This window comes from Cyprinodon tularosa, unplaced genomic scaffold, assembly GCF_016077235.1.
Source record: "Cyprinodon tularosa strain WSP-4 unplaced genomic scaffold, ASM1607723v1 ctg334, whole genome shotgun sequence".
Lineage (NCBI taxonomy): Eukaryota > Metazoa > Chordata > Actinopteri > Cyprinodontiformes > Cyprinodontidae > Cyprinodon > Cyprinodon tularosa.
In genome coordinates this window covers 148,774-160,916 of record NW_024039046.1, presented here as the reverse complement: position 1 = coordinate 160,916, position 12,143 = coordinate 148,774, and the positions used below count along the sequence as shown (strand labels likewise).

General features: G+C 41.8%; 1 protein-coding gene across 2 annotated transcripts in view; it reads right to left on the bottom strand.

Moving 5' to 3' along the window:
• Window positions 1-307: 307 nt before the first annotated feature.
• stxbp1b (syntaxin binding protein 1b) overlaps window positions 308-12,143 on the bottom strand; it is a 29,460-nt gene continuing 17,624 nt past the window's right edge. The window contains exons 9-20 of one of the 2 annotated variants that reach the window (XM_038294096.1): window positions 10,895-11,025; window positions 10,242-10,349; window positions 10,100-10,160; window positions 9,754-9,819; window positions 8,577-8,657; window positions 8,226-8,364; window positions 7,887-7,996; window positions 6,559-6,660; window positions 6,386-6,471; window positions 6,090-6,244; window positions 3,929-4,052; window positions 771-825 (exon numbers count right to left, since the gene is read on the bottom strand). In XM_038294096.1, the coding sequence (XP_038150024.1) occupies window positions 3,943-4,052; window positions 6,090-6,244; window positions 6,386-6,471; window positions 6,559-6,660; window positions 7,887-7,996; window positions 8,226-8,364; window positions 8,577-8,657; window positions 9,754-9,819; window positions 10,100-10,160; window positions 10,242-10,349; window positions 10,895-11,025 (1,149 nt within the window). In that variant the 3' untranslated portion in view covers window positions 771-825; window positions 3,929-3,942. Of the gene's footprint in view, window positions 826-3,928; window positions 4,053-6,089; window positions 6,245-6,385; window positions 6,472-6,558; window positions 6,661-7,886; window positions 7,997-8,225; window positions 8,365-8,576; window positions 8,658-9,753; window positions 9,820-10,099; window positions 10,161-10,241; window positions 10,350-10,894; window positions 11,026-12,143 lie in introns of both variants that reach the window. The other variant, XM_038294097.1, reaches the window with a different exon arrangement.

The following is a 12,143-nucleotide window of genomic DNA, read 5'->3' as shown; positions in this document are numbered from 1 at the left end:
TGGCTGTGCAGTATCAACCGATACCGATGTCATTACAATACCATCTGTTTGAAATTGATGTGTGTGTATATGAAGAACTGCATACTACTTGGATTTAAAGTAATTGCCATCATGGCTTTGTCAAGCTGCTGCCTACCTTTGTGAAGCAGGAAAAAGATTAATACAAAGTGAATCCAGTAGAACCTTTTATTGCCTACAGTACCTGGAATGGTGACAATAGTTAAATAAACTTTCGGCTCTCAAAATGGTATCGGTGCCCTATTTGTCGTCACTCACCGATACAGATACCATCATTGTAGTGCAGTATCGGGGCCCTGTTTGAAACTGGTATCGGTGCAACACTAATAAAAACCAAACAGTAGCGTTAGGATCTAACAACTAACAGCTTCACAGCATGAAGAAAACACAGCAGACTATGGACACAATACACAAGACAAGCCAAAAGGTGGCGCTAAACCTATACCATCAGTAACAGAGGGGCTTTATGTTGGCATTTCTGTGGTCAAATAGATCAGTGAACTGGAAATCTGATGAAATCTGACTAGCATTATGTTACATCATGAATCTCTGAAAAAAAGGACATATTACTTCCTTGGTATTGCCCTGTTAGCTTCAACAGAACAAACATATTCAACAAACTCATCATTTCACTTACAGCTTCAGGAGACAGAGGCTCAACAGTTTACAACAGGAAGTGCTACGTTTAGGCCAGGGGAGGGGGTACCACCGGGGCTGATGAAGGAAAATGTTAACCAGGTCGCTCTTCTTTCTCCACGTCCTTCAGGGTTTTAAGAAGGCGAGAAGGGGTGAGGATCTCTGTTGATCCTGAGGAACACAGGAGAAGCAGCGGTTAGTTTTCAACATGTGGAAATTGTTCCAGAATCAGTAAAACACTCATCCTTCAGGTGCTTTATGTATGAACCACGTTACAGCTGAGATTGGAGAGAAAAAAACTGACGGAGCAATCTGAGGTCTGAAGAGAAGACCGTCTAAAGACTAACATCTGATGACATCACAACATGTTCAACCAAAGAAAAGCTGGATATTAGGAGGATAAAGCTAAAGCTTTGAGCAGAATCCAGACCCAGAGAATCAGCTTCTTCAAGTTCTGTTTGCTTTATAGATCTGACCAATTTCCACTTCTCTGTCCCTCTGCATGTCCATCAGAACTAATAATAAAATCCTAAACATCTCCTGCTGAATTAAACCCTGTAGGACCATGAATGATCTGCCAAACTCATCTGTGGCATCAATCTGTCACTAATATTACCTCAAATCAAACAACTGATGGTGTATATGTAGGTACTAATGGCACTGGAACACATCTGCGAGGTTATTGATAACATTTCTGTTCTTCAGCCTGATTGCTGGTGAAAAACAATTGGAGGCTCATTATAATCTGAAGAATTTGACCAATTGATAACTGTGAAGATCAAAGATCTGTATTATGACCTCAGTACAATTGAAGACACTACAGTACGGTCCAGATGTGCCAAGGTAAGAGTCTACCAAACCTGATCCAGGGACAGAAGCTGAGTTTCAGCTGCCTTCTGCTCAGTAATGCCAACAGCGAAGGAACAGAGCCAGAAAAACCAGGAGGAGCTGAACAAATAATGCTGATTGTGTGTCAAAGACTAACAATGGCTAACTGCAGGAACTACCAAGGGGCCATCAAAACAAGACCAGGTAAGTTGATCTCCAAAAGTGAAACTCTGTGTTTTTGGTCACCACTGTTGTCTCAATTTTACAACAAAGGGTCAGAAAGCACAAGTGAGGTTTTGTTTCTGTACCCATACCCCTCAAGATGGCTTTAAATATGGAAAACTATTCCCACCTTTACAGGTAATAATTACCTTGATTATTATAAGATTGATCAGATTATACAGTATGAGTTTTGGTGTCCACTGGAAACTTATTATCACATAATAGTAATACATGCTGGCAAAGATCTGCTACAGGTTCAGCATGGATCCAAGGTCAGAAATAGCTTTGTTACACTTCATTAAATGATGATCAATTACACCAGAAACAAGACAAAAACATAATAGATCCATCTAGGGTTGCCAAATCTGTGACAATGAAATAAGGGACACTTCCAGGCCAGACGTTATCCTCCACCCTACAGACAAAATTAATTGATTGTGTAAATTGATTCTGTAAATATTTAAATGAAATATGAGACAGTTCTTTTTTGAGGGACATTTGGCAACCCTTGATCTATCTGGAAATATGAGTGTGTAAATTGGTAACCGGAACTCACAAACATGAACAAGAACCAAACAGTTTTAGATGCCTAAGTAGGGTCAGAACAAGAAATCAGGGATATGAAACACATGAAGGGATATGAGACGAACACCGAGACAAACAAAGGGTTTCCTGTTTGCTGACAAATTGTTAGCAGTAAGATGCTAACGCTGAGTTACTAAAGAGTTAGGCTGAGCTTTATTCTAGCTTGACAGGCTACAGTAGTAACCATTCCAAATTTCCCCACTTTCATTGATGGGCCCTTGGCTGGTCTTTGGCTGGTCCCCTACAAATCTTTGTACTAAAATATTCTGTCATGATTTGTGGACATTAACATCTAAAGACAAGCGCCATCTCCTGGTCAGACCTTGTAATTCAGTGAAAGGGTGGAGTCAGAGTAAAAAATGATGCACGCCCAGGAGAAGGCCAGTAGCTGGAAGTTGGAGGGGATTTTTCTGGGAGTTGCAGGGAAGTGGGCTGCTTTTCCGCTGGCGTTTGACTGGGAAGGGCCATTTTGAATGGCTGTTACTGTAACAGTCAAATCCTTGTTTGATTGTGTGGAGCTACCCTCCTCAGGATGTTTATAGGTCATTCTGATTGTTTAGTAACTTTAGAAAATGAGAACCTCACTAACAAATCTGTCTCTAGCTAACTGATCAGCAACATTATGATGACCTGCATAAACTGATCTGGCATCTTCTTTAGCATGTCTCCATTTTACAGAGTTGACATTTGTGTTTTTTCTCACTGCAGAGGACAGAGACAGACACAAAGTGTTTGTCACGGTCTTACTTTCTATTTAACTTGGATCCGTGTGTTATATTGGTTTATTTCCTACTTTGTGTTTGTAGATATATTTTAGTTCTCAGGTTTTTCTTTTTTGTCCTCTGTTGCCCTCTTGTGTTTGTTCCTTTTCCCTTGGCTTCCTTATTATTTCCACTCACACCTGCTCCTTATCAGCTCGTTAGCCCTGCCTTTGTTCAGTCAGCCATATATACTCTCCCACTGCTGTCACTCTTTGCTGTTTCCTTGTCGTCGCTGGTACCTCGTTGCTGTTGTCTTCTCACCTCGTCTCTCCCTGGCTCTTTGTACTCATTTTCCTGTCTCGATGGTTTTTTGCTTGTTAACATTTTTAGTTGGATATTTGGATTGCTGCTTCCGTTACTAGTGTTTTTTTTTTTCAATTTAAGTGCAAGAAATCAACTCAGCCTCTCTGTCTCTGCATTTGGGTCCTCACACCTCAACCAAACCCTGACAGTGTTGAATTAGGGCGAAGTGCTTGTTATTAGGGGGAACATTGGGATTGGCCCTTAATCTCTGGTAAGAGTTCTGGAGCCTTTCAGAGACCCCATTCCAAACAAAAGCATTTTTCTGTAGCTCTGCTGCAACTTGTTGGCTTATCTGTGTGCTGAAAGACCCAACCAACACTTTATTTTAGGGTGATCCGTTCTATAGTCAAATACAATCAAATCAAGTTCCTGTTAGGGGGAGTTACCTTTAACTGGATGAACACAGAGTTCTTAATATTATTTATAGGGTTCAAATAAGCAGTAATTATGGAGCCTGGGGTGTGACAGGGTTTTGGTCAGTCCTGGTGTCAACAACAGCACAACAGGAAGTGGGGGAACAGGGAACATGTCCACCAGACAGCAACTACCAGGGAACACAACATCTATATATTTACTTCAGAGCAACGTTTTATTCTGCAGGCGTTTCCTCTGAACCCTCTGGTAGGGAGCTGGGATCCAAGAAGTCTGGGTGCTGCAGATCCTTTAGGTAATTGGGGGGCGTGAGGATGTGGGTGGAGCCTAGAGGAGGAGAAAGTCCTAAAAAGCTCAGTAAAGATGGACTCCTTTGTTAGGTGAGGCAGAGCTGAGACTGTTCCTGACTAAAGTATGATGCAACAATCAGGGTTAGTTGAGTTCAACTAAAATTAATAAAACACTGTGGCAGACTAACAGGTAAGTCTGTGGAGAAGATGGGTCAGGTTACCAGAGGAAATGATTACATTCAAACATTTTCTCTTTCATGAATAGATTCCCAATAACGTTCAGGTCCTCATAGAGTGAGATCATCAGTCACACTGTCCTTGTGTGCCTTATAAACACAGTAATAGATAAATATCAGCGGACAGTTAAGGTTAGACCCTTCGCATGTACAACGATAATGACTAGAATAGAATAGAGGAATAGAAAATCCCTTAATTGTCCCACAATGGGGAAATTCTGGTGTTTACAGTAGCAAAAAATATTATAGAAAAAATTGTCACACAGGTGTGGACCTTAGAAACGTGTATAAGAATAACATAATAGTGAAGAGTTAAAAACTAAATGAAATAGTGTACTGTAAAGTTTAAAAAAATATATATAAATTCTGTGCACCTGGAGAATAAATAACCAACATACAGCTATGGACAATTTTACAGTTATGGATATTTAAAAATAGCAGCAACATCAGAGATGTGCAAAATGACAGCAGCATGTTATTTAACTGACTAAGGTAGAAACTGTGCAAAATCAGCCTGAATGTAACAACTTATTAAGGTTGTTGGGAACAGTGATGGTTATAAAGTCTTCCAGCTGCTGGGAGGAAGGATCTGTGATAACGCTCTCTGGTGCATTTAGGGTGCAGTAGTCTGCCATTGAAGGAGCTCTCCAGTTCAGCACCAGCTTCATGCATGTGGTGGGAAACATTACCCAACAGAGATGTTAATTTAGTTAGGGTCATTTTGTTTCCCACCCCCTGCAGTCTAAGTCCAGGGGGCCTCCAATCACAGAGCTTCATTTTGTAAAGTAAAAAACTAAAGAAACCAGATACGGAAGTATTTTGTGTTTCTAACATGTTTCAAACTCATAAATATGGAAAGTTGCCACAGAATATGAGATTTATACTAATACCCCATTTACACTACCCTCGAGAAACCGATCCATGCCGAGACCGGTCCGAGCTCGGATCAGTTCTGACGACCGTTTACACATCACGCTATCTCGGTTCCTCGACTCCTCGCCTCCTAGTGACGATCTGCGGTATTACTGCCAGTACTGAAGGGGGAAATAAAGCAGTTGTTGGCGGTAATGCACCAAAAGTCAGTCTCGGCGTCATCCCAGGTCGCACCACGCTCTTTTGAAGCCATAATTTAAAATGTTGCGTGGAGAAGTTTTCGATTGTTGTTTATAGTTGTTCTTCTTCTGTTTTGTGTTGGTTGGCAATCAACTTCCGGAGGGTCATTACCGCCAACTACTGGAATGGAGTGTGAATCGGGATGTGCAGCCAGACGGAGATGATGCGTTCTGCTCATGCGCTCTTGTTATCAGAGAACCGAGCCAGGGAAAAACCGAGCCGAGCCCACCTCTGGAACTGGTCTGCAGTTAGCTCGGTCCGGTTGTGTCTAGCTCGGTTCAGTTCAGTTTGCTTTCCATTTACACAAGATAGATTATCTCAGTTAATGAGATCGGACCGGTCTCGGCACGGTTTTTCAAGGGTAGTGTAAATGGGGTAAAAATCCTGTCTCTTTTAAATTAAATCTTAAGAAATCTATAATTAGAAAGGAAATTCTGTTTTTTTAACTAGGGACAACATATTGTATGTTTTTGTTTTTATCTTGTTTGTTTTAATTGTCTTTTTTAATAATGTTTCTACTTTAAGTTTGTTGTATGTAAGATTATGAAGACCCCAGGAAGAGAAGTCTCTTCTCTCGTTGAGACTAATGGGGATAAATAAAAAACTAATAAATAAAAATAAAGTTATAAATGGAAAGCCAGATTTTCTGACAGACATCAGGTTATTTCTTTAATCCAGACCCAAAACATTGCTGGTCTGCATTCACACGGCTTCAGGAAACATACCAATCAGAGCCTCCCATTTTCCATTGGCCTGTGTGACCTCATACACACAGCGCATCTCACTGTATGTCATGCCTCCCATAATGAAGACTATGATCCTGGGGCCGGTCTTTATCTCTGTGGGGCCTCGGTTCTTGTGCCAGTTGCCATAGCGAGCACTGCATGATGAGAACAAAAACATATTTCCACATAAAAGACATATTAGCACAACAGTGAGCAGTTAAAAACATCTAACTTCTTCCTACAGAAACAATATCAAACATTCTATCATGTGATGTTTGTAATATATGACGGTGCACCTTGATGGGGCACTGGCTTTGGCAGAAACCTGTCGCTGGGAGATGTATGGATACTGTTTAGGGTCAAGTTTATCCTCGATTGCATCCTGTAGAAACACAACAAATCTCAGTCTGTATATTTTCAATACTGAGTTACTATTACCATTATTACATTTACACCATGTGAGCAGCACCTCAATGAGATCCTTGATGAGTGGGGTCCATCTGGAAAGCTGGTAGGTCTGCTCACTGACCCGTTCTTTACGGTCTGGTTTCTTGGCCTTTTTCGTGGTTCCCTGCAACAAACGCAGCAGCAGAAGTATTGAAATGATGGGAGCATAGGTAGTGGCTGTGGGTTAGCTGCATAACAAGATTCCTGTGTTTCAGGAAAGCTCTGTACGGTGATGGACCTAAATGGCCCAGTTTTGATCTTGAAGATTTCATAGAATCATAATAGATTAAACCCATAAAACTCACTTGAGGATGGAGTGGCTTATGTTACAGACAAATGACAATAGACCAGGTTTTTATCAGGTTACTATCACACCTCCAGTGAACAGTATGTTAACTTCCTATGTTATCTAACATAGGAAGTTAAGGCTTTGCATCTGCTCTAAAATCAAAGTTTGGTCATGTTAATGATCAACCCTCCAAAAGGTCCAACTTTAACTGTGAAATGTCAGAGGGATCAGTGCTAGAGCTAATCCCATTTACAATATATATGCTCCCAGTTGGTATCATTGTCAGACAGCATGGGATTAAATTACACTGCTATGCTGATAATACTAATCTATATTTATCCATAATACTGTAAATGCTAAAGAAACTAAAACACTACATGAAAGTCATCAGTGGTGCATTGGGTAGCACTGCTGCCTTGTAGCAAGAAGGTTCTGGGTTTGATTCCCGGACAGGGGTCTTTCTGCATGTTCTCCCTTAGTATCTGTGAGTTCTCTCTGGGTACTCTGGCTTCCTCCCGCAGTCCAAAAACATGACTGATAGGTTAATTGGCTTGTCTAAATTCTCCTTAGGTGTGAGTGTGTGTGAATTTTCGTTGGTCTCTGTATTGCCCTGCAATGGACTGGCAACCTGTTGCCGATAGACAGCTGGAGACCAGCAACACTTGTTACCCCAGCAGGGATAAAGCATGATGGAAAATGGATGGATGGCTGTTTAACATGCTTTTGCTGAATTGCAACAATCAGAATTGCTTGTGCTAAAGCAGGGAAACCTCAAAAACCTGCAGGACAGCAACCCTCGAGGGTCGATTTTGGGCATTAGCTGGAGAACTGTTGAATAACAAGCTGAGCATGACTGCATTGTTTATTAGGAAGGAAGAAACGAGAATATTTAATTTAAACTCTCTATGTATTGGACTAAACTGACCATATATTTCTCAGTTTAAACTAGATGTCCTTCAGTAAAGAGAACATTTGTTGTGAATTGATGGTATCCTAATAACCTGAATGATATAATCTTTGTATCTAATTTTATTCCTCTCCCCCCATCCAGGTCAGCTCACCTCAGTAACAATAGGAATGCCCAAGTGGGCCATGTTGGAAATGATGTCACTGTCCTCAGGTGGGATATTAGCGTGTTGAAGGAGCTTGCACAGGTTCTCCTCTGTCACACCTGCCACACAGATTCAGAATGTGTATAAAAGCATCCATACACACATTGAAATAATGAAATTTGAAATTAAAATCAAACAAGTAAAATAAATAACAAAAAGGACAAAAGGAAAATATGTTCAGTTTTGGACCAAAACACAGAAAGAGTCTTAAACTAAACTACAGATAGAATATTAGAGATCAGTGAGAAACATTATTTCCAAACTCATGAGCAGACATTGGAGTCTGACCATTCTTCATGAAGATGTAGAGCAGGATGATGCGGATCTTATCAGACACACTGACGTTGGCATCCAGTAGGATGGGAACGATGAGTCTCATGGGATCCTTGATCTTCTCACCCTCTGCATCAGTCCCCATCGCCAAATCCTGCAAACAAGTGAATAACAACAGGGTTTAAAGGAAACATAAAGTTCCACTTCCCCAGTGTGGAATTGCATCACTGAACTTTTGTTTCCCCAAACCACAGGTACTAAAGTATGTCCTCTACGGTGACCCTGAAAGATGCAGTTAAAACTAGAGCTCAAAGAATGGGCCCCTAAGCCTGGCCTCTGGTTTATGTGTGAGCGAGTGTGTTATACCTGCTCTACACGGCAGAGTTTGTCCACGGTGCCCTGGTAACGGTTCATGCAGTCCTCTGCAAGGTGGAGATGAGTGGAGTACTGAAGCCAGAAAGGAAAAAACTCTGTTAGCAATTTTAGTGCTAATAGCCACTACCAGGTAATCGCATAAAGCTACATGATCAGACTATTTTTCCTCAGTAGCAGCAGCTCAAGGTTAAACCTTTTTTCATGGATTGTTTGTTAGATGTCATGATCTTGGCACTTATGACTGGCTTGGTTGTTCATTGCATTCACCTGTCTAACTCTGCCCGGTTTTAAATCACTGCTTATTTGATCCACCTGCTCCTGCCTCTGTTTAAGGTGCTTGCATCCAGTTATCAGGGCGAGAATATCTCTTTCTCTCAAGGGTTTTTAGCATTCCTTAGTGTTTCTGATTTACTGATCCTGACCTGTTCTGCCTCTCAACCACTGAGCCTGCCTGTTCCCATCTGAACAGTTTGCCTGAACTTGCTTTGGATTCCGGACATCTTCTTCGGATGCCCCCTGGACGCCTCCCTCGGAGATGTTCCAGGCACATCCCACCGGGAGGAGGCCCAGGGGATGACCCAGGACACACTGGAGAGACTATGTCTCTCGGCTGGCCTGGGAGCGCCTAGGGCTTCCCCCAACAGAGCTGGGGGAGGTGTCAGCGCGGGAGGGAAGTCTGGGAGTCTCTGCTTAGTCTACTGCCCCCGCGACCCGGTTCCGGATAAAGCGGGAGACGACGACGAGTACGAGTGCTTTGGATTCCTAGCCCTCTTAGCCTGCCAGTTCCTGTTTTGATCTGTTTGCCTGACCCGGCTTCGGATTCCTGCTTGTTCTCCGTTCTCTGAACTGCAGCATCTGGGAAACTCTGGGTGGCACCCGCAGCATGTTGTTGGCAGCCCACTGGCTGGATCCTACCTTGTTCTCAGGACATGGGCTGAACTTTAACCAGAGCTTTCCCATAATAGAAGCCCTAGCCCCTGCTACTCAGATCATCCGTTTTTAAATGATCACTTTTGAATTATGCCACTGTCTGTCCATCCCCGAATACTTGGTCCTCTGTTCTGAGTAATGTTCTGACATTATTAGAACAGCTATACAATGAACAGTCTCCATCACTTCAAAGGAATTGTAGCCAGTAGATGCTTCACCCACTTTGGACTTGGCCTACCTTGCTGAGCTCCTTCTGATACTGTGGCATCTTCTTCAGCATCTGAGACAGCTCCTTCATGGTCGTCTGAAAGAACATGGGTTAGATACCCAGTGAGACAACATCTACAGAAAATAAACAACCTTAATGTTCATGATATTCTATGACTAACTAAACCACAAATCAATTTCTTTTGCAGGTGAAGTATAAATTAAGCCCAAGGATGCTATCTCCATGATACTATGCAAATGTTGACATTGTGTCATGTAAACATATTTAATTTAATATTCATCCTAAGCCATTTTAGTGCTGCTCTCTATGGGTTAGGAATATTCTGCTCTTGCAGAATTAGAAGCATTACTTCTACCTTTTCTCCTGTGTTCATCTTTTTGCTGGCGGAGAATTCCTTCAGAGAGCGGGTTACAGCCCTGTTTAGGGCACACAGAGTTAGGGGAAAAGACAGCAGAAAGTCTTCTCTGACTAGCACGCTTACTCCTCTCCTTACTCACGTTGACACCTCAGCGATGTGTTTGTGTCTCAGGGTCAGCCACAGGTCATCATCCTCATCCAGAACCACCTCCTTCATTCTGGTCTCTCCCATACCACTGGTCTCATATCTGAGGGACGTGCAGGGACAGGTTTAGAGTGGGCTTATGTGCTCCAGAATTATTGATCAGCTTCAGTAATTGCTTCTTCTTTCAATCTAAACATTCAAGTGCGCACACCCCTGCGCTCTGAAATCCATTGTTTTCAGTGGCAAGGGCACAAATGTGTTGTGCCGAGCAAAGTACAACTCAAGAGAAGTTCTTTGCATGCAAGAGTTAGGGTTCAAATATACTGAATTTTGACCAATTAGCAAAGACAGTGCACTACATCCTGTCTGAAGGCCCATTTCTAGTCTCAATGTATATCAGTATATCTTTTTTCATACACAGTGGATCATTTAAAGATCACAGCACCTGAGATAGTAAATAGTAAATGAATATTACCCATCATATAGACAAAACAGAGGTTAGTCGATCTAATCTGCTGTTTCTCCACACAAACAACATTTTAACCAGTCTGTTTGGATATTCTGATTGAAATAATTCTGCAACAATATCAAGTGTGGTGAATTAGAGCTATATAATATACTGAACCATACTAAAGTTAGCATCTATACCTGTAGACATCATTTTCAATTCCCAGCAGGTCATAGGCCATGGCCTGCAGTGTGAGTTCATGCAGGAGAGGGGAGACAGGATCAAATCCACGATCCAGGATCACTAGCTGAGTGCGGCACTTGTCTGGACCCTGGAAGCATCAGAGCAGAAACATTAAAAATTTTTTTTTATCCTAAATCAGAGTTAGATAGTGAATGGAGATCTTTGTGACTCGCTCTGAAATATAGCTGATGCAGATTCTGAATTATTTCTGATCTAGCCAAGATACTAAATTTTAGCTAATGTCTGTATTCAAAACACATTCATGCAAATATGTTGATAGTTAATCAGTTTATTTCAAAACAGAAGCAACATTTCTCTTATTTCTCTCTCTCAACAAAAACTGTCATATGTGGATGCACTGTATATACTGTATGTATCCAATGCACCTTTATCTTCCTTTGGCACATTCTTCTTCTTTGACTATTTGAGCTGATGTAACAAGGAAATTTCTCCACTGTGAGATCAATAAAGTCAATCAATTAATCAATCAATTAGAAACTTAGACAAAGACATTCACAAAATTGGTGTTGTGTCATTTATATTATCTTATTGATGTTTTGCCCCATAGAAATGCATGCATTACCTAGCTAGCTTTGACATAAGTGTCTCCAAGACAATTGTTGATATTAAAGTCTTTGAGACCAACATTGGTTGGAAGTCTTTGAGGCTAGGACCAATCGACTTGTGCAGTGAACTCAACTGGGGCTCAAGGGGCTTCTATCAAGAGAGGAACTCTTAAGATATGACCTATAGAGGGCTTCTGGAATACCTGACGTCTGCCGAGACATTGGCTGGACCCCCAAAGACTTGAGTTGAGACATAAGCTAGATTCACTATTATTGACTAAAAATGTCAAGAGTTTTACAGACCAAAAACAAGCTGGACCCAGGCAGAGGCAGTGGCCAGATCTTTGATAACAGAGACTGAAGCATCAACTGAAGCCTCAGTGGAGGGTGAAGCTAAGACGTCAGCAGGACCCTCTGAGACAGAGGAGAGCAGCAGCTAGTTGAGCTGCAGTTAACTTCTAACACCGGTGCCTCGTAGTCCTTCTAGTCCTTCAAACTCGTTCATCATTCTTATGGAGGAGGATGAAGAGGTTCCAGCTCATGCAGCAGTTTTCATTTCTCTGCTATCCCCCTTATTTACTTTCCAAATCAGTCAGTCAAAGCAAAGGATTTTGGAGAGGGCATGTATGATGATGGAGTA